General features: G+C 36.4%; 5 protein-coding genes across 8 annotated transcripts; 3 read left to right on the forward strand and 2 right to left on the reverse strand.

Moving 5' to 3' along the window:
* Positions 1–233: 233 nt before the first annotated feature.
* Positions 234–9,669, reverse strand: LOC123310067 (ATPase family protein 2 homolog). Of its 3 annotated transcripts, none has more exons than XM_044893436.1 (8): positions 9,582–9,669; positions 3,035–3,426; positions 2,611–2,956; positions 2,053–2,479; positions 1,657–1,998; positions 1,131–1,350; positions 707–1,071; positions 234–643 (listed from the first exon to the last, which is right to left on the reverse strand). In XM_044893436.1, the coding sequence occupies exons 2-8, from the start codon at positions 3,405–3,407 to the stop codon at positions 239–241; spliced, it is 2,478 nt and encodes an 825-aa protein (XP_044749371.1). In that variant the 5' UTR covers positions 3,408–3,426; positions 9,582–9,669; the 3' UTR covers positions 234–238. The 3 variants fall into 3 exon arrangements, with proteins under 3 accessions (XP_044749371.1, XP_044749370.1, XP_044749372.1); XM_044893435.1 differs by lacking the exon at positions 9,582–9,669 and adding an exon at positions 3,523–3,669; XM_044893437.1 differs by lacking the exon at positions 9,582–9,669 and having other exon boundaries at positions 3,035–3,155; positions 3,212–3,361.
* LOC123310071 (ATPase ASNA1 homolog) lies at positions 3,907–5,185 on the forward strand. Its single transcript, XM_044893441.1, has 2 exons — positions 3,907–4,132; positions 4,191–5,185. The coding sequence occupies exons 1-2, from the start codon at positions 4,023–4,025 to the stop codon at positions 5,071–5,073; spliced, it is 993 nt and encodes a 330-aa protein (XP_044749376.1). The 5' UTR covers positions 3,907–4,022; the 3' UTR covers positions 5,074–5,185.
* LOC123310066 (RNA cytidine acetyltransferase) lies at positions 5,386–9,536 on the forward strand. Its single transcript, XM_044893434.1, has 8 exons — positions 5,386–5,603; positions 5,662–6,651; positions 6,853–7,125; positions 7,216–7,446; positions 7,540–7,833; positions 7,991–8,492; positions 8,781–9,327; positions 9,385–9,536. Exons 1-8 carry the CDS (start codon positions 5,496–5,498, stop codon positions 9,485–9,487), a joined length of 3,048 nt encoding a protein of 1,015 aa, XP_044749369.1. The 5' UTR covers positions 5,386–5,495; the 3' UTR covers positions 9,488–9,536.
* Positions 9,670–9,746: 77 nt separating the features above from the next.
* On the forward strand, positions 9,747–19,964 carry LOC123310065 (tetratricopeptide repeat protein 17). Its single transcript, XM_044893433.1, has 12 exons — positions 9,747–9,933; positions 10,190–10,782; positions 10,833–11,138; positions 11,458–12,018; positions 12,247–12,493; positions 13,478–14,036; positions 15,468–15,644; positions 15,700–15,856; positions 15,909–16,146; positions 16,200–16,357; positions 16,412–16,517; positions 19,121–19,964. The coding sequence occupies exons 1-12, from the start codon at positions 9,823–9,825 to the stop codon at positions 19,274–19,276; spliced, it is 3,369 nt and encodes a 1,122-aa protein (XP_044749368.1). The 5' UTR covers positions 9,747–9,822; the 3' UTR covers positions 19,277–19,964.
* Positions 19,965–20,519: 555 nt separating this feature from the next.
* LOC123310068 (protein king tubby) lies at positions 20,520–23,119 on the reverse strand. Of its 2 annotated transcripts, XM_044893438.1 has the most exons (6): positions 22,903–23,119; positions 22,722–22,845; positions 22,584–22,667; positions 22,363–22,529; positions 22,040–22,310; positions 20,520–21,941 (listed from the first exon to the last, which is right to left on the reverse strand). In XM_044893438.1, the coding sequence occupies exons 1-6, from the start codon at positions 22,933–22,935 to the stop codon at positions 21,415–21,417; spliced, it is 1,206 nt and encodes a 401-aa protein (XP_044749373.1). In that variant the 5' UTR covers positions 22,936–23,119; the 3' UTR covers positions 20,520–21,414. The 2 variants fall into 2 exon arrangements, with proteins under 2 accessions (XP_044749373.1, XP_044749374.1); XM_044893439.1 differs by having other exon boundaries at positions 22,363–22,667; positions 22,903–23,043.
* Between the last annotated feature and the right edge of the window lie 2,535 nt (positions 23,120–25,654).

The raw sequence follows: 25,654 nt of genomic DNA on the forward strand, positions 1-25,654 counted from the left end.
ACGTCAGCTGTCAAAATTCCATAGCCTGCTCGTTTTTTGCATTGAACTAAGTTCAATGGTTTTTTGAACCATAAAAAGGTTTTTATAGTTGTTAACCCCAAATAAGCCTTGCATCCTGAAAATGGCATGCAATTGACAATTTAGTTCACTCTGGTGTTACCTGGATTGAATTAGGAGACAATAATACTCACGAAACTATATTTCTTGGTTAAAAAAAATCAAAAAAAGAAAAACAAAGTCAAATGATATTTATTTTGTCCAGCAATTTGAATATGGCTATATTTAAAACACAGAGTAAAGCGTATTCGAAAAGTCTTCTTCTTGAAGGGGGAGAAGGAGAAGTAGAAGGGCAAGTAGATGAAGTGACTTCAGGAGGGGAAAAAGAATCTGGAGGGATAGTAGGAGAAATAGGAGTTTTACTTGGGGCTGCCCCAAATTCTTCATACAACCGTAAAGACTCTTCGGAAGTAATCGGAAGTACATTTTTCAATGCAACTTCGAAATGTTTCATCTCGACAACTTTGGTATGAATATTGTCCTCGAGTGCTTTAAGACCGGCTTCAAAGCACACCGCTGCCACTTCTGCACCCGAATAACCTTTTGTTGAATCAACCAGTGTCTGGATATCTATTTCAGAATCAACCTGGAAAATAATGTGATATAAAACAAGCACAATGGAAAAAAAAATGTCTATTCAACAACTTACAGGTATTTTCCTCAAGTTCAGCTTGAAAATCTCCTTCCTAGTCTCGTCATTCGGCAGAGGGACATAGACCCTCTTGGAAAACCTCCCCGCTCTCAATAGGGCCTTATCAATCCTGTCCGGCCTATTGGTAGCAGCTAAAACAATAACATTCCCGAGGGGTGATATGCCGTTCATCTCCGTCAAAAGCGTGAGTAAAACCCTCACTTGAACGCTATCTCCAGATGAACTTCCCGACGATCTCTCCCCTCCGATGGCGTCGATCTCGTCGAAAAATATGATAGATGGCGCCACCTGTCTGGCTTTCTGAAAAACGTCCCTAACCGCTTTCTCCGACTCGCCCACCCATTTGCTGAACAATTCGGGACCTGCAAGCAATCGAACTGTATCATCAGGAGAGTTCAAGAGAATTTCAGGAAAACCGAACCTTTGATCGAGAGAAAATTCAATCGACTCTCAGTAGCTATGGCTTTCGCTATCATGGTTTTAGAACAACCCGGTGGACCGTACATTAAAACACTGTTTGGCGGTGTTATCCCAATATTCTGAAAACTTTCTGGATATTTAAGGGGCCACTCCACGGCCTGCTGAAGAATCAACTTCAAATCGTCCTGTCCTCCTATATCCGACCATTTCACTTTGGACACCTGAGCAAAAGCAAAAATAGCTTCAATACAATCAACAGATCCTAAATAAACAAAAAAAGCATTCATACTCTATCCATTTCCTCAAACTTGCATAAATCACTTGTGATATAAGAGTCATTAATCACTGATCTATCAAACTTCAAGGTCACAGACATAGAAAACAATCGAAACAAACACAGAAAACTCAACTGGCCGGAATAAAAGTGAATTCTAAACATAGAAATATTGCTCCATTGTCAAATGTCAGCAGATTCCTTTGCGTTGTGAAAGTTTGAAATGTTTCAGATACTTATACTGTTCACTAACCTCCACTTGAACTTCTCTCATTGCACTGGGTATCACTTGAGTGAGGCCGAATTTCAAATCGGCAATTTCCAACACCTCCCTTGAATTAAGGGATGCGTGATCTCTAGCGCTGTCGCAAAGTTCCAACAAATCTCCCCCTACGTAACCATGGGTGCAAAAGGATATTTCTGATAATTGGTCTTCGCTGAGGTCGTGTTCAACGCCACTCAGTATTTTATCGAGAATATCTTTTCTGGCCATGGGATTAGGCACGGGTATTTCGATTCTTTTCTGGAATCTTCCTACCTTCCTCAAGGATGGATCAACATTATCAATATTGCTCGTTGTCCCAATAACAAATACCTTAAACAACACCTTCAAATTATTCAATTTCTGTAAAAAAATTATTCTTCTTACTTTTGCATTTTCATCATTCTGCAGTTTTTCGAAAAATTTCCAGAATTCCTTGGTACTTTGTTTCTCGCTCCCCGAACTCTTGGTTGTTTTTGGGCAAATAGTGTCCAAATCATCGACAACAATAACAGTTGGACTATTATCCAATGCATTTTGAAATATCGTCTCTATGGATTCTTCTGACCGATCATTTGAAATAGGACCTTTTATTGAGACAAGATTGGCCCCACTTTCTCTTGCTAGAGCATTTGCTAACATAGTTTTTCCTGTACCGGGATACCCATACAGTAGAACCGATCTATATATTGGCTTCTGTTTCTCAACTACTGCAATATTTATCAACCTTCTGATTTCTTTAATTTCTTCATCGAGTCCTCCTATCTGAGGAACTATACTTTGTTCATTGGCATCTTTTATCTTCTTGCTGTCTCTATAAAATTAAAAAATAAATGTGGTAAAAATCTGCATTTACTATCCATTACTTACTATATTTCACCTGAATGGCTGAATATTTGCCACCCTCTCCACTACATTTGGAAAAAATCCATAAATAACACTCACTTGAATATTATCCATTTTGTTTTTTGAGTAACTTCATAAAAAGTATCTGAAATTGTCATGTCTCTCAATTCAGTTTCCAAGTCCCTATTCTCTCTTGTTACTTCTTTGATTAGGAATTTCAAGTTTTTACCATAATAAAATATGCTTATTTTATTACCGGTAGTTAATAAAGTTCCCTTATACACTTGGGTCAGCCTTTTCTGGATATCTTGGGTAATTTCAGTTGTTTTTGGTAACCCTTTAGATATCAGAATAATTTGTTGGGCTTCCAATAGATTTTTAGTGTTCAATTTGGTAACCGACACATTTGGATAATTCTTGATATTACCAAAATAAAGATCGAGTACTGTAAATTATTCCACAATGAAGAATATTATTGAGAAAAGTTCATAAAGGATACTGAAATATATATGAAAATACATACCAGGTTTTGTGAGGTGTACTGAAGTTAAGGTCTTCTCTGTTGTGGGCCATGCTTTTTTTATTATTGGTGAAAAACTATCCACTTTCAAAATTGCCCATTCGCCTAATGCGAGGTCGCAGATCTGCATACACGATTGGCTCAAGAAAACTAAATGATCTAATTCTACCGGTCTCAAACCTTTAATTTCAGCATTCTTCTTCATGTGGAGATTCCCGAATAAACACTGATTCTTCAAGAAAAAATAGGTGGAAGTTTCTGGGTTTGGTGGGCAGTCGTTGAGGTGTTTCTCATTATCATTATTACTAACAATTGTTCCACAGCTATGGCACTCGCTCCACAGTCCATTTTTTTTAGAAGATTTAGGGGTTGACATGATCGTATCTATAATGGATCTATCTGGAAATCGTAATTCTCTGTAACTAAGTGGCCACGCAATATGTATGGGGAAATTGACTCCCTAGAAAGAAAATAAAGTAATATGAAATTACCTCCACAATAAACCCTTGTTAACCTGGTGGATATTTGACGCTCACAGTAAAAAAACAAATTAAAAATCAAATAATTTCGATTCCTATTTTTGAGGTTAAATCAAAATATAACCTACAAAATTACCTTATGACCATAGATTGATTAGTTGGGTTATCCATAGATTAGATAATTTTCGCTTTACCGGAGACCGGTCAACTTTTGAATATAAATATAAAAAAAAATTGTTTTATATTCAAAAGGTTATGTTTCGGGAATCGCAACGCTCAAGAACAACGTATGGTGGATTATGTAGCAATGTTTAATCTCACAAGAGTGTAATAACAAAGAGGAACTTTGGTAATAACTCGCTAAAAATTGCCCAAGGCATAGATTAAAATGTTTATGTGTGAGCTGTCAGAAAATGACAATGATGACAAGAATTACAATGCGATTTGGTTAGAACTTTTGGATTATTAATAAATTAACAACTAATTGCATTATTCTTTGAAATTTTTCAAAGATGTCAGATTTTGAACCTTTAGAACCAAGCTTGAATAATGTTATCCAGCAAACTACTCTTAAATGGATATTCGTTGGTGGAAAGGGTGGAGTTGGAAAAACAACTTGCAGGTTGGTTCATGTCGAATACATAAATGTTGATCATGTTCACTGGAGTATTTTCTTACAGCTGTAGTTTAGCAGTTCAGCTATCCAAAGTTCGAGAATCTGTTTTGATTATTTCTACAGATCCTGCTCATAACATTTCAGATGCATTTGATCAGAAATTTACAAAAGTGCCTACTTTAGTGAAAGGGTTTGAAAACTTATATGCTATGGAAGTGGATCCGAATGGAGGGTTCAATGAATTGCCTGAAGAGTATTTCGAGGGAGAGCCAGATGCTATAAAGATGAGCAAAGGCATTATTCAAGAAATAATCAGTGCTTTTCCAGGAATTGATGAAGAAATGAGTTATGCTGAAGTGATGAAACTAATCAAGAGCATGAATTTTTCAGTGGTGGTATTTGATACTGCTCCAACAGGACACACATTGAGATTACTTACTTTCCCTCAAGTTGTTGAGAAAGGATTAGGCAAATTGTTACGCCTAAAATTGAAAGTCTCACCTTTTATATCACAATTAGGAGGACTTCTTGGTTTAGCAGATTTTAATGTTGATAATTTCACTGGAAAACTAGAAGAAATGTTGTCGGTCATAAAACAAGTAAATGAGCAGTTTAGGAATCCTGATCAAACAACATTTGTTTGTGTTTGTATTGCTGAATTCCTCTCACTTTATGAAACCGAAAGACTGGTTCAGGAGTTAGCAAAATGTAAAATTGATACACACAATATTATTGTGAATCAGCTGATTTTCAGGACAGCTGATCAAAACCCCTGCAAAATGTGTAATGCAAGATTCAGAATCCAAGAAAAGTATTTGGACCAAATCAAAGATCTATATGAAGATTTTCATGTCACAAAATTACCACTTCTTGAGAATGAAGTTAGAGGTGTTGAGAAAGTTTCAAGTTTTTCAGAAAATTTGGTACGGCCATATACTGTAGGTTGAATGAAATCTTAATATATTCTAATTTTATATAGACAATGTATTGGTGGTATTTATTCCCTTTTTTGCACTGTTATTGACTTTATTGTTAATAAATTTGATCGAAAAATAAAAATTTTTCATTAGAGCTAAAAAAACATGATTTTGATGTGGATCTACTACGAGTTTTTGGTAGACGTTAAATTGCCGAGTTTGTATAGGATGGCGCAGAAGATTCCTCTTTTATAAAAATTTTCGTTCTTGAACCCATATGAGACCAAAGAAAAGTTTTCGATTAGTTTGTCTCTGGTTCGAAGAAAAAGATTTATCTCGTTTTATGTCATTTATTCTTAACCTCAAAACTTAACATTCCTAACCCTCTTGATGTAAACAGTAAACATTTCTCAGTTCACGTGCTATCAAAAGTATTCGGTGAAAGAATTAAAATGGTTCGTAAGAAAATTGACAACAGAATTCGACTTCTGATAGAAAATGGGGTGAAGCTACAACATCGTACCCTTTTTGTCCTAGTTGGTGACAAGGGCAGAGATCAAGTTAGTATTACACACAGTGGTGAATACATACACTAAGCTAATAATTTCTTCCTTCTAGGTGGTTATTCTACATCATATGTTATCGAAAGCTGAAGTGAAGGAGAGGCCGTCTGTCCTATGGTGTTATAAAAAAGAGTTAGGCTTCAGCAGCAATAGGAAGAAGCGAATGAAACATTTGCAACACAAGATTAAAGGCGGAAAATTGAACGTAGACGAGGATAACCCTTTCGAATTTTTTATATCGTCGACAAAGATCAGATACTGTTATTATGCGGAAACACATAAGATACTTGGAAACACATACGGCATGTGTGTTCTTCAAGATTTCGAGGCATTAACACCAAATCTACTAGCAAGAACTATCGAAACTGTTGAAGGAGGTGGTTTGATTGTGATTTTACTCCGTTCTCTAAATTCCCTTAAGCAACTGTATACAATGGCAATGGATGTCCATCAAAGATTCAGAACTGAGGCACATACAGATGTAGTTTGCAGGTTCAATGAAAGATTTTTGTTGAGTTTAGCTTCATGCAAAAGATGTTTGGTGGTTGATGATCAGCTTGCAGTCCTACCCATATCGTCTCACAACCTACAAGTGAAACCAGTGGAAGCAAATACAGAACCATCTGAAAACGAGATACAATTGAGAGAATTGAAAACGGAGCTTAGCGATACCCAGCCCGTTGGTAACCTAGTCAAATGCTGCAAAACCTTAGACCAGGCCAAAGCCTTATTGAAATTCATCGAAGCAATATCAGAAAAAACACTGAGATCGACAGTGTCTCTCACCGCGGCTAGAGGTCGTGGAAAGTCGGCGGCCTTAGGTTTGGCTGTCGCAGCTGCGGTTGGTTTCAGTTACTCGAATATTTTTGTAACGAGTCCTAGTCCAGAGAATTTGAATACATTTTTCGAGTTCGTTTTCAAAGGGTTTGACGCCATGGATTACCAAGAACATATTGATTATGAACTGGTGCAGTCTACCAACCCCGAATTCAATAAGGCAATAGTTAGGGTTAATGTTCATAGGGCTCATAGGCAAACTATTCAGGTGAGTTAATTTTGAAGTTTTCATGAAATTTGACTTGTAAATCTTGAGGTTAGGTTAAGTTAGAACAGATGAATCAGATAATACTGTCATTAGAGTGCCTATTATACTTCCATTATTTTCATTTAGATTAATTAAAAGTCAAATGCATTACTTTTTGATATCGTTAAATCACTAAAATCCACTATTTTGTTTGGTTTTTAGTATATACATCCAACTGATAGCCAAAAATTATCCCAAGCTGAGCTTTTAGTTATTGATGAAGCAGCTGCTATCCCTCTGCCTTACGTTAAGGAGATGTTGGGGCCATATTTGGTTTTCTTGGCATCTACCATAAACGGCTACGAAGGAACAGGAAGATCGCTTTCATTAAAATTACTGCAGCAACTCAGAACACAATCTGTACCAGCAGGAGCTAATACGAATGCTGTGAATAAAAAAGATTGGAGTGCAGCAATGGGAAGAACTTTACATGAGGTAAAACGAGGGTATCTGAATCAAGCACAAGAAATTTATCTATTCCATTCGATTGTAAACTGTGTTAATTTCATGAATTTAAATTTTCAGGTTACTTTAGATGAATCTATAAGGTACGCTGTAGGGGACGATGTGGAAGCTTGGTTAACAAAACTCCTTTGTTTAGATTCCACCTCTGTGACCCCTATCAGTTCGGGCTGTCCACCTCCCGAAGATTGCAGTCTTTATTACATAAATAGGGATACTCTTTTCTGTTATCATAAAGCTTCAGAGGCATTTTTACAGAGATTAGTAGCGCTGTATGTTGCGTCCCATTACAAGGTGAGATTTCTTCAGGAATCAGATCAGATTTTTATATTATATAACACAAAATTTTTTTTTTTTTGTTTCATTACAACACTTTTTTCTTCCCAGAACACACCAAACGATCTTCAGATGATGTCGGACGCCCCCGCTCATCATTTGTTCTGTTTGTTGGGGCCAACCGACCCGAACAGCAAGAAATTGCCGGAAATTTTGGTCGTTATACAGGTGTGCTTAGAAGGGGAGATATCGGAAAGGTCGGTGAAGGAAACCTTGAGTAGAGGCAAAAAAGCCGCAGGAGACTTGATTCCTTGGACGATAACCCAACAATTCGGCGAGCCTGATTTCGCGAAACTTTCCGGAGCCAGGATAGTCAGAATTGCAACGCATCCCGATTACCAAGGCGTAAGTAACTTTGACAACCCAATAAAATATGTCACTCTGACATACTGTCAAAATCATTGGTTGTCATTGGTTACTAGGTAATGGTAACCAACGGCAACCAACGATTTTGACACTTTGTTTCCCGAATTTCATCTTATACTGTTTCTTTTTTTGATAGATGGGCTACGGGGCCAGGGCGTTATTCTTACTGCAGCAGTATTACGAGTTCAAGATACCCAGCATCGAAGAAAACGCCATGGAAGTGCAGGAAGAAATCGAGAACGTAGAGCCTGAAGATGTCGATTTACTGGAAGAACACATCGAACCGCGGAAAAAACTCCCCCCTCTACTTTTGATGTTGAGCGAGAGGGCGCCAGAAAGATTGGATTACATTGGCGTTTCGTTTGGTCTTACGGAACCCCTCCTGAAATTTTGGAAAAGGGCTGGTTATGTGCCGGTGTATCTCAGACAAACAACAAACGACATAACTGCTGAACACACTTGTATTATGCTGAATGTTATCAATTCGACCGAAAACATAGAGGATCACTGGTTGACGAGCTTCTGGATTGATTTCAGAGAAGGATTCATCGACTTACTGTCTTATCAGTTCAGCAAGTTCATGCCCAGTTTGGCACTATCGGTGCTTCTCAACAAATCCAGGAAGGTCCCAAGAAAAAGTAAGTACAATGCAAATTTTAATTTAAAATTATATCCAGACACATTTCTGGAGAAAATTCCACAGAAAAAATCAGGTTCTATGGTCATATGTCATTGAGACAGTGACAATGACAGTTGAAGGAACTTCTATTGAAATTCTGTGAACCAATTCTTGTGTGATGAGCTTTAGAGCGGCAAATTGGAATCAATCTCAGTTGCGAGCTTTCGAAAAAACGCTTCTTCAGAATATTGATGCTTATATCGAATTCATATATTTCTTGAGGGCTTATTCGAATCATTCATTACAGCTCTGACCAAAGAGGAACTAGATATGCAACTATCGAGCTTCGACTTGAAACGATTAGAAATGTACAGCAACAATCTCGTCGATTATCATTTGATAATTCGTCTGATGCCGAGAATAGCGAGGATGTTTTTCTTGAATAAAATGGGAGATGTGGATATGTCGGCTGTTCAGTCAGCCATTTTACTAGGAGTAGGTCTTCAACATAAGACTTTCGAGCAGTTGGAAAAGGAGTTGGACTTGCCAGTTTCGCAGCTGTTGGGTCTGTTCAATAGGTCGGTTAGGAGGGTGATGAAATACTTCAACGAGATTTTGGAGAGGGAAATTGAAAAAAGTTTGGTTACTGGGACAGATATTGTCATGACTCCATTGGCGCAGAGCATGAATGAGGAACTTGAAGAGGCTGCAAAAGAACTGCAGAAGAAACAGAAGAAAGAACTTGCGAAGCTGAAGAAGGAGGATTGGTCAAAGTATGCTATCAAGGGATCAGAAGAAGAATGGGGGAAAGCATTTTCTTCCAAAGGATCCAAGTCTCTAGTCACAGTGAAAACGTAAGTTGATATAGAAGAAGGAAACTATGAATATTAATGGTATTTTTATCTTTTCAGTGGAGAAAAACGATTACATCAGAAACCTGCTGAGGAAGTTGAGGTAGACATTGAAAAACAAATGAGAAAAAAGAAGAAAAAAGTTAAAGTACCCTCCATGTAAATATACAAAAAATAAAGTTTTGTTAAAAAACTCCGTCTATCATTTCATAACTAGTTTTCATTATGCATTGTAGGATTCAGTAAAATGCACTCACCTTATTTTGCGATTGTAACTCCACACTAAGAAAGATATACACGCCAGACATGATTTTTTGAATTTTGTTCTCTTGTTATCTTACGTTGTTAAACTTAAAAAAACTTTTGATTTTCGATGGTCCATTTTTTTGATAAGACATAAGTCAGTTGTCAGTCGTCGAAATCTATGATCACTGGTTTGTCAATGTTTATGTCAAAGAAAGTAAAAATGTTTCAATTTTTTTAAAAACCAAACTGGAAATGGTGGCATTTAGATTGTCGGCAATTATTTTGCTGTTTTCAAATTTAACACATATAATAAATGGTGCAACCCATTGGGTTGTTACAGAAAATGGCAAAATAGAAGCGAATGTTAGTATCAATCATTTTCAATTATCAATTTTTTGTATTATTATCAGATTGAATTCTTGAAAACAATTCTATATTGAGTGCAAATATTGAATCTTGTCGAAGTTAACTAGCCTGTGAATTCAATGAACGGTGTATACTTACTATGATTTCAATAAGGCATTAAAAGTGCTTCTCACATTATTATTCTTTCAAATGTTTAATTAGGAATTTCTGGAATACACAATCTTTCAAATGAAATACTTTTTGAATGTTTCAGTTTGACTCACCTTACAACATTCGTAGACCTTATGATTTACTTGCGTTACTTGAACAGGAACAAAGACTAAAAGAAATCAATGCCCTTTATTCAGAACTTCTCCATAGTAAGAAAAACATTGACCAAAAGTTATTCAAACTGAAGGATATTTCAAATATTGGTAATAAGCTTGATGATTACGAGTGCTTGACTAAGGGCAAAGCACTGAGCAATGTTGACTTCTACTCTAGTAGATCTATGGATGGAAATATCCTTAAGGAAATACAGATATACTTAAAAGAAGAATATGATGTCAATGCTCATAAAGAACCAGATTGCGAAAGCTACAGTCCCCTAGAATTTGGAAAGATATCTTTTGATAATTTGGAAAGCGTTAAGAACTATGAAAATATCAGCCTCATACCCGACAAGACGTTGGAAAAGTCTTTAGGAGTTTCTTCGATTAAAGATTTCGGTCATGAAGTATCCAAAGCCCTGGAAGAGAATTCAACATCATGGGTACATTATAACTTAGCATCCTTATATTGGAGGATAAAAAATGTAGGCCCCAAGGCTATTCAGTGTAGTAGAAGAGCTATTTATTTTGCCTCACAGTAAGTGGTGAATTGACCAGTAAACCCAAGATCAAACATTGTTTTTTTAGTCATTACCGTGACATTCCTCTTCACATGCTAGCCGGAGTTTTACACCAAGCACGTGATTCGGAAGATGCGGCTGAGCTACTTCTTGCAGCTATTGACTTAGCTCCAGATCAACCCATACACCTTCTGGCTTTGGGCAACGTCTATGCTTCCTTAGCGGAGTATAATAAATCCATCATTTATTACGATAAATACCTGAAAGTTCGTCCGGATCAGGATGTGATCGCGAACAAATATGCTGCACTCTGCTTTTGGAAACTTGAAAATGATCTTTGGAAATTGGAGAATGAAGTAGCGGATATTCAGAAGTAGGTGGTGAATAGTTTACACTGTTTTCAGTAAATAGTCACTTCTATGTTGCAAAATAACAAACTGTCAAAATTTTTGGTTGCCATTGGTTACCCTTTGTTTGCCCTACAGTTACCAATAGCAACAAACAATTTTGACATTTCATAAGAGCACCAATGGGAAAGAGGGGATTATTGAGGTTAGGTTTTTTCTCTATCTATTATTTATTCTATTGGAAACAATATTAATGGAGATTTATAACGAATCTTCGCCTTTGCGTTAATTTTCTTCTAGAGAAAGGTCATTTTCACAAATAATTTGAATCAAGCACAATTTCAGATTTTTTCAAGGAATTCTGATGGATCTTCAAAATTACCATGATCGTCAGTCTTACTGGCTGAAGCTGCATGAACGTTCCCTATTGGAACAGGTTTCCTTCGAAAAACAGCTTGTCAGTTTGAATACACAGGGTGCCCGAGGAACTCTCCAATTGAAATCCTTGAATAAAAAATGCGTTCAAGAAATGATGGAGAATCCCGACAAGCTGATATCTTGCGACATCACACATTCGAACGAGTTGAACGAATTCAAACAATTCGACATGGAGAGTCTGTTCAGTTTCATCGAGAGCGAGACGCAGCAGATCAACAGGTATTTAGCGAAGGGAAAAGAGGAAATACTAAAAACGAAAATGGCTTCGGTTCCGTCGGAACCTGAAAAGGGGGAGAAAGATAGCGAAATGCCCTATATGCCAAAGATCCCCGATGATTCAGGGCCTTTTTATTTCGACGATCCCCAGTGGCCGGAGAAGAGAGATTGCCAAAAATGGAATTTACCGCTCAACGAGGTCGACAATTTATATTTACCCGTGTACTTACCTTTGGATAATAAAGGTTACAAGTGAGTTACTTCTAAGTGTTAGGTTAACGGTAGTCTATGCACAGCAAAACAAAATTTTCAGGTTTCTGTCCAATATCGGGTTGACAGTTGACAAATGAACTGTCAGGAATGAAAATTTTAAAATCGCAGTTCACTTTGTTGAAATGTTGTGTACGACTAATTAGTTTGTTCGAAAAATAAGTTTTTATTTTGAAAGGTGGTATCCCATGAATACTAATGTTTTTTCAGGGTTAAAGATATCCTTTCGTCACTGATTGGTATTCCGGAAAATATCGAACACGAATTACCCTGGTATCCGCCCAGTTGTGACGATTGGGACAGTTCTGACCGTCAGTTGATCCCTTCGTACGAGAAGGTGGTTTCCTCGGAGTTCAAATCCAATGAGCACTTGAGAAATCATCTTTTAGGTCATGTGAATGGCGGTAAAGCAGAGGAAGCCGAGATAGGTCAAAGGATCATCACTGCCATGGAGAAGGTGAGTCCAGATGAAGAAAAATCTCTGATTTCGGGCCCCAAAGTTCTGAATCTAAAGTGTAGGTGTATCCTATCAACAGGGAATACTCCTTCTGACGAAAATGATGTATTTTTTATGAAAAATCTTTGAAGGGTCATATTTTGAAATAACCATTTCAACCGTTTCCCAATAAAAATTATTTTAAGTACTTGAAAATGAAGAATAAAAATGGGTGTTTAAAATTTAAAGCGTTTCGTTTCTATTGCACAAGTTGGCAACATCGACTGAAATAGGCGTTTATAATAAAGGACAACAAATACACTATCTTGATGAGGTAGACGAAGATGGCTGTCTATGAAGTCTTCGACGAACGAGGAAGGTTGTAAAATTTTATGGGTTTTTTATGGCCAATAGCTGTTGAGGCTAGCCAGTGAGTACGCGCCTTATGATGGCTGTAAATCAACAGCTGTTTTTTATGAACGAGCCATTGTTCTTTTTATTTTCTAGTAGGCGCTGTTGCCAAATCGTAAACTAGAAACGAATCGATTCAAATTTTAAAACCCTATATTTGAAGAATGATTTTGAATAGTTTTCGTGGTTCATTTGAAAAATTCATGAATGAAACTCGTAATTATTCAGTTTAAACTTGCATATGCTGTGATAACCCAAATTCAGGAAAATTCCCCATTGTTTCGCAGTGTAGATTTTAGTCTACGTAAATAGTGAAAAATCTCAAAGAATTAATTATTCTTCAGCCTCCATTAACTTCTTATTTGTTTTGAAAAATTTGTGATGGTGCTGTCAATCCTGACATGATATCAGAGTTACCAACTGTCAGTGCATGTGAAGGGTGTAGCCACGCCCCCTGTACATTATATGTCACCTTTATATCAAATAAAATATGGCCTACTGTTTAAAATGATGATTTTGTGAGGTCAGAGCTTTGAGGCCTTGTAAATCAATGAGGAAGATGCGGGATTACAAAAAAAATTATTGACCTTCTAGAAAGTGGCCCCACCTTGGGTGTTAGGAACGTTGGCCAGTTTGTATTGGAGAGTCAGGGGAAACCACAAGAAAGCCTTGACCTGTTTGGACTTCGCGTTGAGAAACGTGCAAAAACAAGAACCCACCGAGACGATCTTGGTCTCCATAGCTTCGGTAACTCACCAGTTGGGTTATACGGACGACGCGATTAAATTCGCCGTTCAGGCGTTCCAACAGAGCGAGGCGGAACCCAGCACCAATTTTCTGCTGGCGCTCCTGCATTACAAGAAGAACAAACCGCTGATGGCCCTGTACTATCTCAAGAACACCCTGAGGGCGGATAGGGGTTACTACGACGGACAGGCGGAAAATTTGTTGAAAATCTGGAGCTGTCGGTTGAAATTGGGAGCGTTTCCGGAGGTTCAGAACAGTGTGAGGCAGAAAGTTGATAAGACGTGCACTGATAAGGCGGCGACGAAGGAAGAGGGTGGCGAGGGTGTTATTTGCTCGCTGAAGGGTGAAAACTGTCGAACTGCCGCAGTACAGTGTTTTCGAAGGGATTCTGTACCTGATAGCGATGGTAAATAGCTTGCCTTTCAGATTGTACATATGTAATTAACACGTTTATAATATACTTTTGTCGTACTAGTTCATTGTTGTGTTTTTGTTGTTTTGTCATCAATTAGGTTATAATTTACTCGGGTGTCTATGGTGCATGACATTGACATTGACATTTGAGGGACATAACCTGAGTTAATGAACACAGGTGCCTGTGGTGCATGACATAACCTGAGTTTTCATAACAATAATAAACAATTATTTGTTTTGTGCCGTTGAAATTCTTGCCTTATTCTACATATTATGTGGCTCTTTTTTGTGCTATACTTTTTGCGGAAGTCTCTTAAATTTCCCGGGAAAACGAAAATTATGAAGAAAGTTTGCCTGCTACATTGAAATGAGTGGAAAAATTTGAGCTACATTTGGTCAGACTTGTGCCCTAAATATTTTCAAGAAAATTCGTCTGATTTTTCGTCTCGGAATTGAAAAAGAAGTCTAGAGCTTTCGTTTTCTTCGTCTAGAAAAAATTGTGCCGACTTGTGCCGTTTAGATTTTCAAAAAAAATCCATACCTCTCTTTCAAATGGCGGAATTTCTAGTCAGTAGAACAGTTGAAAATCGTTATACAGGGTGAGTCTTTGACTCGTACGAATATATCAACAGTAGTTTCTTCAGGTCGAAAGAAACACTTTTTTTTACCATTTTTTCCGAACCGGCTCGGTTTAAAAGATACAGGCTGTTAGAAATCCATGAAAAAATGTTATTTTTAGTTCTATCTCACAAACGGTTTTATCGAATGAAATGAATTTCGGCATATAGTTTTTAATTTATTTGATGAATCTTTTTCGAATTCAAGACATTTCCTACGTCTTCTAGTTTTCTCATTATCACCATTACATTCCATAAAAATACCAAAAATTCGAAGAACTCAACTCTTGAAACTAAGTTGGACGCTATCTAATGAATGTTTGAACGTTTTGTGAAATAAAATTATTCTTCATATTTTCTCGTATAATGCGCCGTTTTCGTGTAATTTGATGTTCAAAAATTCAAAAGTATCTGTGAAATTTGATAAATTGGGTACTTTGACTGAATACAACTCTGTTTAAAAGATCCACAGATTCAGCTAGTTCTTCTGAAGGGAATTTTGTTTCTCCAGGTATGGCATAGCTCATTATGAAAACTCTAAATGGCAATATCTTTTTATCAGAGCCGAATCGGAAAAAAAGGTATAGGAAAAAAGTGTTTCTTTTGACCTTAAAGACCTACTGTTAAAATATTTTTACGAGTCAAAGACTCACCCTGTAAATGCCGACAGGCTTGAGATCGTTGAGGATCGCAACACTTCGAACAAAAAAAATTATGTAATATGACATAAAAAAGTCTTTGCACTGCTGGTATTCGTAGATGAAAATCATTTAGCCAAAGCGCCAAATCACTCGAGTTGTTTTCAGTTGTCGCACGTAAAGACGATCAGGGTTGCGTTAAACACCAAGGGACTAACGATGGATCATCCCTTCAGTCGTTGCTGGTCGATCATTCTTTGACGGATTCCGATCAGCTCCTCATGGAAGGTTCAGTTCAGGCTTTCCACATGAAGATATCCCTAGGAGATAACCTAGCCCCTATCGGTACGTTTGGTGTCCCATACGAACCTAACCCCACGCTTTACTTATCAATTTGTAGTCGCACTGATGGACGATCCAATACCTGACGTGTTGGTGCAAGTTTACGAAAAATCCGGCACGTTGCTCTTATCCCCCATGAGGTGCCAACAGATCAAAGAGGCCGAATGGGTTTATTTCACCTCCATGTGGCAATCTATAGCTACCAGGAACGTCGAGTGAGTGCGACCGAAATTCCATGTGATTCCTTTAAAACCGAAAAATTTTCAGCATTGGAAACTATCTCAAACCTCTCTCGAAACCCCTCAAAGATGACATGAAACCGTATTGTTCCCGTTCCATACCGTCATCCCCTGCGACAATGGACCACCTAACGACGATGATATTAAAGAATAGACTCCCTAATTCCCCGGAAAAGGCTCTGTTGGAATGGTTGGGACTCATGGCGGGCGATCAGAAAGCATCTCTGAAGGAACTGGGAGCGAAAATCAGCGTGGCTTTGAAAGATGTTCGTATGACATTTGAGGTTATGTTACGGACCTAAGTGATCATTTGTTTCAGAACGCGACATCGTGGGTGTTGGCCAATGCGGCAGGCTTGTTCTGGCGTATAGTTGGAAATACTGAGGAGGCTGTTATATGTCTGAGACAAGCGTTGCTGTATGTCCCGCCCAATATGAGAGATGTACCCCTCATCAGTCTCGCGAACATTCTTAATAGGTAAATTTTGTCGAGTTGAAATCGTAACAGTGGCGAATTTTCGGTTGTTTTCAGGGTCGGATTCCACAACGACGCCTTAGAAGCCGCTTACACCGCCATCAAGAGTCATCCGAATTACGTTTTCAATCATTTCACAGCTGGGAATATCCACACGGCGATGGTAAGTGTGGCTGACGAGATCCGGTCTTTCGAAGCTTTTTATTGAAAATTACTGACTCTAATAAGGATAAATTCAGATGCATATAATATCAACAAGTGTTACGATCTGAATTGAACTAGCGAATTTGCCATCGTCAAGGCCCCAAATGGAGTACGCCCGATCGAAGAAAAGCAGATGCTGAGCATGGTTTCGGTCTCATTTGACCTCATCAGAGCAACATAACATTTTTCTCCGATGAAGAACGTTTGGAATTTATGGAACTTTATGCAATATTGGCACGTGCTACTGGGTACTATACATTTACCCAGAGCGCCACCCAATATGAAACGGTGTCCGATTCAATCCCCTCCGGATAGAAACCAAGACGAAGACAATAGCATACAGGGTGTCCGGGGAATAACTGTACATACTCTTACCAGAGATAGAGTTTGACTAGCTGGTTACGGATTGACTATGAAAAATTAATTTCTAGATTTCCCTAGAAAGCTACAGGGTGATTTTCCAACTTCATCCACCATCATAAAATCAAAACTTATTGACGGATATTATTGAAACTTGGGAGGTTATTGACACATGCTAAGTTTATGTCAGAAAGATATCAATTATTTCATTATTCCAGGGCCGGACTCATTAATATTCTTTTAAAGTGTTCAGGGTAAAAAAACACTTTGTATTTCAAATTACGAATAATGGATTCGTTTTTTAGGAAGAAGCTGAATTATGCTTCAATTCTTGGTATCACTCAAAGTTGTCACATCAAGAATTATTTTTTTATGAATTTTTTAATTTGGATAAATTTCGAAAAATTGAATTTTTCACCATGAAGAGAACTGAAAATCTAATGTTTGAATATAAAATGTATTAGTAAAAAATTCACAAAAAAAACAGAGCTTCAATAGGCACTTCAATAACGAAACAATAACAAATGAAAAAAACTAAAATACAGTAAAGAGTACATAATAAAAATAAAAATAGGAACGAATGGATTGCTGAGTCTACGATATTTCAAAAGTGGTTCGAAATGAAAATCATTAGCCTATATACATTTCTCTTGCCGAATTTTCAAATTGGATACAGTCTTCCGAATCATATCGCCATTATTTCTTAAAATATCGCAACAGTTGATTATTCTGTTCATCAGATGTTCCTCTTGACTGATAGAAGTGTAACTTTGGTCTATATCATTGTAGTCGAACATCAGATATACATAAGAATAATTTTGAAATATGCTTCTATATACCCTATACACATCACCAATTATTTTTTTCAAAATACCTTCATTTACTCCCTCATAGTGAAATCCGCGTCTGGACTGGCCACCCAGTATATCAACGAATTATTATAGTCTTCCTCACCTTCAGTGACTTTTTTGAGAAAATTTATTATTTATATTTTCGACCTGCACAAGATGACTTTGTCCTGTTCAGGTAAATAAATTGCAATTTTCGAACTTTATCCAAATTAAGGAATTCATAAAAAAATAATTGTTGATGCGACAACTTTGAGCGTTACCAAAAATTGAAGCATAATTTAGCTTCTTTCTAAAATGCGAATTAATTATTCGTAATTCGAAATACAAAGTTTTTTTTTACCCTGAATACTTTAAATGAAGATTGTTGAGTCCGGCCCTGGCATAATGGAATAATTGATATATTTCTAACTCAATCTCAGCATGTGTCAAGAACCTCCTAAGTTTCAATAATACCCGTCAATAAGTTTGGATTTTATGATGGTCTAAGTATTTACATGAAGTTGAAATATCACCCTGTAGCTTTCTGAAGAAATCCAGAAATTAATTTTTTATAGTCAATCCGTAATCAGCTAGTCCAACTCTATCTCTGGTACAGTCCCTGGCCAGTTTATTAGACGCACTGAGGATTTTTTTTATATTTATTGGTATTGCCCGAGAAAAAAGCAGAATATTTGAATTCCATTTCCACAGAATGTCAGTTTTATCTACGACTCTCATTAAATTGTTCTATTTGGCATTTATTTTTGATGTTGCATTATTAGTATTTAAGTATGAATCAGTACTATGTCTTCCAGTGGACGACTTGCATTCTGCAGGTTCGGACGTTATTTCGATAATCCACATATTAAATCATTATCCTCGAATGCAGCAAACCGAACAATTCTGTATTGATAGTATGAAGCTCTCATAGCTACACAGGGTGGCTCAGCAAAATATTAGAATTTCATGTTTTATCATCACTAAATCAATATTTTTTATTGAATATGATATATTATATGTGAAAACCATTCACAGATGAAGTATATGTAACATATACATTTAATTTAATAATTCAATATTGAGATTTTGCATCGAATCAATGCGTCTAATAATATGGCCAGGGACTGTATGAGTATGTACAGTTACTCCCCGGACACCCTGTATATCCCATATTTTCTCTAATTCAGTACGCCGATTCGCTTTGCGAACAACAGACGTGTGACGAATTGAGAAGTCTGGGAACACGTTCAGATCACGGCACAAATGATGCATCTGAATTTATCCTCATTATTGTATTCATTGCCTCCCTGTTTAGGCGTGATCATTCTGTTATTATTATTACTGACTCTCTTCGATCTTTTTCTGTTTTCAGGGTGATTTTGAGAAGGCCATCTCGTTTTACCGCGCTTCCTTGGCTCTTGACGCCAACTTTGCACCAGCTCGAAACAGATTGTTGGCCATATCCTGCATGTTCCTCTACGATGAATCGGGAAGTTTGAGGGAGTTGACAGAACCGTCAGAAAATTAAATCGAACTTTCCCTTGATAGGGGTGTATTGACTGATACTTTCTAGTTTTACTTTGCCGAAGATTCTGGTATCTGTGTTAACGTTGAAAAATCTCGACATATTCTCGAATTAAAGAATCTGTAATTTTTTTAAGGCTGTTTTGTAAGAGTACAAATAATTTAAAAGTGGGATGGGGAGGTCCTATGTTAGAATTTCGCTCATGATTTGGAGAGATATCTCTTTTTTTTTATTTTGTCGACTGCGATTTATAATTTTGTCATCCGATTTTATTTTAAGTTTCGTTTATTCTATGTACAATTTACTAGTTTTTTTTTTGAAGATTGACGAAGATTCAAATGGGCGAAAGTAAACTGCGAACAATATAGATGCATCGTTTCTCATGTAGACAGATTTATTCAAACTCGGGAATAAAAAAACTTAAATGTTCGACTTTATGGGTATGTTCTGAACTTCACTCTCAACTTGTAGTGAACGAAAAATATCCATGAAATTTATAGTTAGAATTCTCTTAATTCACGAGTAGAAATCCTATTGAGGTAGTTTTTGGAAGCATTATTTTCAACCACTGCATAAGCTTCGATAATTGTCTGTAAATGTAAATGATACCTAATGAATTATTGATGTTATGATAGATTTGGAGCAAAAGATGACTATTTTATTGAACAAATAAACAATTGAGCATGAAAAAGTGGTTTTTGTTTGCGTCGAGGGTGTCAGAATATTTTGACATCTTGTCACTTGTCAATAGTGCCTTTCTGCGGAACATACCAAGAGGTCGACTTTAATTGAGGAAGTTATCATTTAATTAAAATGATTACCTATGAATCAATAATAACAAAGTCGAAGATGAAAAAATTTCATTGAGGAAAATAAAGGAACATTTATAGAATTCGAAACAGTCTAATTACAATTACAACAAAAAGAGACAAAAATTTCGAATGTATGAAATAAACAATGAATTTTACTCATCGGATATGATAATAAGTTCAACTCTTCCAGTGCATAAGAAAGATAGTGCAAATTTCTCAAGGACTTTATTGAGTTCAATAGGCATGACTTGATGTATCGAACTGGCTGATTTGGGCACACTTTCATATGCGTTGGGGCGTTGGGAGTCTATCTTTTGTAGTAACAAAAAATTAACGAAACTGGATACTATATATTCAATTATTGGTGCAGCCCCAACCAGGACACATTTAGAGTACACAGGATATTTTAAAGGTTGTTAAGAGAATAAACGAGGTAAATTCGCATATAAATATAATCGCAATCGATCAATCCTTGCTGTTGGACAGTATAGAAAATTGAAGTGTGCATTGGTCATATAAACAATAAATTCGTAAGTTTAAAAGTTTTTTACAGATGTTTTTGAGTGAAATGCTTCGTTTTGACCAGTTCTACTTTCTGATAAAAAATATACACACCTTCAAAGACATCCTGTATAGAGACCAGTACACTACCTTCAATTTCCTACCGGAAAAATACTAAAAACTAGATAATACTAATTGGCGAAGAAATTAAGTACACTTAAGTAGTCTTACTTTATATTATACATATGCAATAATAAAACGACTAGATTGCAAATACTCATAAGAATATCGTTCACAAAATTTGTACATTTTGTCAAAAGTTACACGTCTGTTGTTTATAATATTATAAGGAACATAATAAAATCGTGAACTTAAAAAAAATCAATGGGAATTTAACCCAAGAACTAAAAAACTACATTTAAAAAAAATGAGCTATCATCTGAGCTTCAGATAGTAATGTCTTCACGTCTCATGTAAGGCGAAAATTTCATACAAAGGTAACCAATTAAAATAAAAATTAATTTACACCATTTTAGGTAAATTGACGCAGCCACTTGTAAGGTCACTTGAACATTTTCAACTCAATTTAAAACTTCAGAAAAAATCGATTCCACATACGATCAATAAATAAATAAATTAAAAACGTTTAAAACATCGAACTTCTGGGTACTTACCAGATTATAAACCTTATAGAAAAATCGAGGCAGAGACGAGACCACAATTAACAAGTGGACGGAATGGTCCGGAATCCTCTAAAATGGCCGAATCCTTCGGGAAAAAACGGTTATTTAAAATATCTAGGCACATCGAGTGAATCTAAGGCCCACTTCATTCACAAGCTAGTTTGTTGTCGAAACTACTGAGAGCGATGCCGAAGGCTTGCAGAGCGCACAAGGGATATCTATAATCCATCGTGAAGACGTCTTCGGCCACACGGCCAAACTGCATGACGACATATTCGGCGTCACTATCGTGAACGATTTGGAAGTTTTTAACAGAAGCTTGCGTTACCCGCCCCAGGAAGTTTAGAACATAACTCTGCGTATCTTCGTTCCATATGGGCGTTTTATTATGCAACTCTATCAAATTATCCAGATTCTTCGCTTTCCAGGATTCAATCAAACCCTCAGTCTCGTCCTGTGGATAAATGTTGACCCGCTGCTGTTCCACAGTCATTCCGGGTATTATAACAGTCATTTTACGGGGCCCCTTGAAGCCCAGTACGTTTGTATCATAAACAACAGCAGCAAGTTCTTGCCTTGGCAAGATTCCTTCTTTAATATTCGATTTTCTTGGCGAGACACCATTATCGAAAATCGTAAATTGGGTTCCAAGGAGATTTGATCTAAGTTTCCCTGAAAAGAAAAATTCTCATCAAAATAAATAAAATTAGACTATAGAGCCCCTAATTTTCCAATATCTGAGTTTTCATTAAGAAATATTTTCCACTCACCAACATAAGAGTCCGCATTCCTAGATAAATCAGTAGGATCTGTAGATATCAAATAATTACTTGTAGCACTTTTTTTCCTCTTTCTAGCTGCCAGCAAAAACACTTTCTTCCCATAATCTTTTTCTAAATGCAAGAAGTATGTTGGATAGAACCCCCTATCCATCCCTTTCCTATCTCTGGTGATTCTACATTTATAAAGCACTTTTTGTTGGGCTGGTTGAGTTACAAATCTTTCGATATTTCCGTGTACATCCCCCTCTAATTCACCTCCCTGTAATAAGGTGATTAAACATTGTAACAATTCCTAGGATTAAAAATCTCACAATGTTGTTCATTTGCCCCTCTACCAATGCATTTGAACTTCTTCTAGCATCAGCAGAATTATTTCCATTATTCATAGGGGTGGTTACTGCAATTGGCGAAGACTCTTCATCTTCAATATCAAGTAAATCACTGGCATTTCTATTCTGCAAATCTTCCACAAAAGTTTCTGAAAAATTGAAATTTGTAAATTTTATCGTAATAAAACATGGATAGTACATACCATCATTATCATGCATTATCGACATAACTTGATCCGGATTTCCATTTTCCCTTCCCATGGTGTATTGAAGGGGGCCATCATAACCTGGAGACAAAAGGAAAATGAACCCAATCTTTCATTTACAAAGGCCTCACTTACCGTGAAGTTCTCTCCTAGTACCACTTGTTGTCCTTAACTTTGCAGAAGGAAGTCGTACATCAGAAGCTTGTATCATCCCTGATGTCATTCTTTTTTGCTTCATTTTCTGCTCCATTATTTGGCGCTGAGCATAATTTCAAAAATACAGTACTGACTTCATTCAATACAATAGAAAACTCACCTGTTGTTCTAATTTCTGAGTCCTTATATCCATTTTCAATTTCAAACATACCCTTATGATGAAACAAAGTGAAGATGTTTCGCCCAAAGTGAGGGTAACCAAGGGAAGTGAATAACAACAATCGATTATTCTGGGATATTCTAATCATAAATTCATGGAGATAAATAGATATTGTACACAAATCAACGAACGCATTCGAATCAAATACAAAAATTGACACTGACAGTTGAATTTTCCTATTGTCAAAGAGGAACCACAGAACACACCGATATAGAAGGGAAACTCCCCTACTAAGAAGTGGGGTCAAGTTTCAGCGCCCCCATGCGGTGGTTCGAGGAAATAAAAGCGCCCTCTGGTGGCCGGAATTCGAAACAAAAGAGCGGGAAAATTTGAAATGCTTACTATTTAAAATCATTTGATTTGATTTTTGAAGTTCGGGATTGAAACAACGTACTGGAATGAGTTAATATAGCATGTCAAGATGCTATATTACCATTCCAGTACGAGTTGTTTCAAATCCAATGTTCTCAGAAGCTTGATGACTTGAATAAAAAAAAACACATATGTAGGCAATGATATAACTATATTTCTTCATAAATAAATCATATATACATCACAGTGTATGGCCTTATATGTAAAGAATAAAATAAAAATAATTCTAATGTCCATATAATAAACATCAAAGTGTATGGGTTCATAAGTAAAAAATAAAATAGAAATAATTCTAATGTCCGTATAATATACATCAAAGTGTATGGGTTTATGAGTACAAAATAAAATAGAAATAATTCTAATGTCCATATATACATCAAAGTGTATGGACTTGATAGGAAAAAAATAAAATAGAAACAATTCTAATGTCGATATATACATCAAAGTGTATGGGCATATATGTAAAAAATAAAATAGAAATAATTATAATGTCCTATGGGAATTATTGGTTATAGGACTGAAGGAAAATACTATTTTTTTTAACTTAGTGGACGTTTCATCAGTACTTTGCTGATTTTTTCAATTCAATTCAATTTGGGAAAACCCTTCATCATAAAGCACTAATATCCATGTAACCAATAATTCCCATATATATGTAAAAAATAAATTCACACTTTCACTCAAAATAGGATTTTCGTATTTGTGCAGTACTTTTAGTAGTCAACAAGGGATTTCAAACTTTTTCCATTCAAAGTTTGATAATTTCCGGTTGTTTATTATCTGCTTCAGGAAACCGATGACGTCTACTAGTCTTATCACCACAGTTCGGCACACAAAATTTATTGCTTTTAATATTTCTATTTTCCGACATCTTATTCAATTATCAGAAAAAACACTTAGGAATCACGATGCACTTCTCACTGCAGACAAAGACGAAAAGAACGAGGTTATGGAAATGTTTACAAACGTAAAATCAGCGATGGAAGCGACCCCATGCGGTGGTTCAACAAACTAAATAAGGGGTCCAGTTTTTGTAGCTGAGTTTCCCCTCTATCTTGACTTACTTTATGAGAGGAACAAGAGATTTCACTCGTCCAATTTAGTTCCTGAGTCTGTGTAAATGGTGGGGAGACCTTCAAATCATTCTACACTCCAAACTAACGCTCATTGGTTTCAAGTTCGGGGTGATCCAATCACATCGCAGATATATTGAATAGGCCAATCAGCTTGAAGAATGAAATCGGCTCTCGTTTTGACGTTAATGTCAAGTCGATTGTCAATCGTATTCTGTAATTTCTTTGATATTTTTGTGAAGTATACAAAAGCTTTTGATGAATTCAGTTTTGTTAATTCTAATTATCCATTCGAATAGATGCTTGATTGGAGCAACTGATAATCCATCTTTATGGTTAAGTAACACGTAGTCATTCTGAAGTGAAGTGGTATGCCTTTTAAGGCCTGATTTTCCAATAATTGTATTTTATAAAGAGATGTCAAGAATGAAACTCCAAAATAAAAATGAGTTTTAGTTAAGGTAAAATGGTTGGACACTATTGAAAGAACTGCTTATATTGGATATATTTTTATTCCGATTATAATAATTATGTTCATTTATTTCGGCTAGTTATACTTTGGTAATGTTCATATATTTGTACCGATTATATTTTAATAATGTTTCCTTTTCATAATAAAGCAAATACACCTTTTCAATGAAGCGTTGCATCTTTTCGAGAAAATTCAATACAAATTAAGTTACATTATATTATGAATTTAGATACTTATTCCGTCCCCAAATTACTTTTACAACCGTTGCATAGCCATCGGTCAGGAGCACTAGTCAGCCGAAATTCGGTATATCACCAATGCATTTCATAATATTGTAGCATATTATTAAAGGTTAGTCATTATTTCTTTTCTTTCTCTACATATTGCACTCCAATTCAATCGTGCAGACCTTTTGTGAAATACCAGAATATTTTAAAGCGAATACACCACAGTGTAACCCAGATAAAAAGCCTGCTTCAAAGTATTGGTAGGTTGATGAGCTCTTGAAGGTTTTCATTCGCTGATTTGTTTAAGAACTGGTTATTGAAACAATATCTCCATATTCCACAAGTGGAAACTTATCGGGACTGTAACTTATATCTCTTTCTTGAATTATGTAAGCATAAAAACCCCCAATCTTGTTTATCCTCTAGGCACTCTTCTGTAGCTGGTAACAACGAAAATATTCTTTGAAATATCACTTGTAACAACACGGAATGACGTTTGCTTGTACTTTTTGAGGTTATAAGGATCCATTTGCCTGTTTGTTTGAGAA

The sequence above is a fragment of the Coccinella septempunctata genome, chromosome 3, assembly GCF_907165205.1.
Source record: "Coccinella septempunctata chromosome 3, icCocSept1.1, whole genome shotgun sequence".
Lineage (NCBI taxonomy): Eukaryota > Metazoa > Arthropoda > Insecta > Coleoptera > Coccinellidae > Coccinella > Coccinella septempunctata.

Bases quoted from the DNA above. Each gene is read 5' to 3' on its own strand.
- LOC123310066 (XM_044893434.1), top strand. From the start codon at position 5,496: ATGGTTCGTAAGAAAATTGACAACAGAATTCGACTTCTGATAGAAAAT. The intron at 5,604-5,661 runs GTTAGTATTACA...TCTTCCTTCTAG, and splicing joins GTGACAAGGGCAGAGATCAA to GTGGTTATTCTACATCATAT. The intron at 6,652-6,852 runs GTGAGTTAATTT...TTTGGTTTTTAG, and splicing joins CTCATAGGCAAACTATTCAG to TATATACATCCAACTGATAG.
- LOC123310065 (XM_044893433.1), top strand. From the start codon at position 9,823: ATGGTGGCATTTAGATTGTCGGCAATTATTTTGCTGTTTTCAAATTTA. The intron at 9,934-10,189 runs GTTAGTATCAAT...TGAATGTTTCAG, and splicing joins ATGGCAAAATAGAAGCGAAT to TTTGACTCACCTTACAACAT. The intron at 11,139-11,457 runs GTAGGTGGTGAA...GCACAATTTCAG, and splicing joins GAAGTAGCGGATATTCAGAA to ATTTTTTCAAGGAATTCTGA.
- LOC123310067 (XM_044893436.1), bottom strand. From the start codon at position 3,407: ATGTCAACCCCTAAATCTTCTAAAAAAAATGGACTGTGGAGCGAGTGC. The intron at 2,957-3,034 runs GTATGTATTTTC...AATAATTTACAG, and splicing joins AGTACACCTCACAAAACCTG to TACTCGATCTTTATTTTGGT. The intron at 2,480-2,610 runs GTGAGTGTTATT...TTAATTTTATAG, and splicing joins ACAAAATGGATAATATTCAA to AGACAGCAAGAAGATAAAAG.
- LOC123310068 (XM_044893439.1), bottom strand. From the start codon at position 22,935: ATGGATATAAGGACTCAGAAATTAGAACAACAG. The intron at 22,846-22,902 runs GTGAGTTTTCTA...AATTATGCTCAG, and splicing joins CTCAGAAATTAGAACAACAG to CGCCAAATAATGGAGCAGAA. The intron at 22,668-22,721 runs GTAAGTGAGGCC...TTTTGTCTCCAG, and splicing joins TACTAGGAGAGAACTTCACG to GTTATGATGGCCCCCTTCAA.
- LOC123310071 (XM_044893441.1), top strand. From the start codon at position 4,023: ATGTCAGATTTTGAACCTTTAGAACCAAGCTTGAATAATGTTATCCAG. The intron at 4,133-4,190 runs GTTGGTTCATGT...ATTTTCTTACAG, and splicing joins GTTGGAAAAACAACTTGCAG to CTGTAGTTTAGCAGTTCAGC.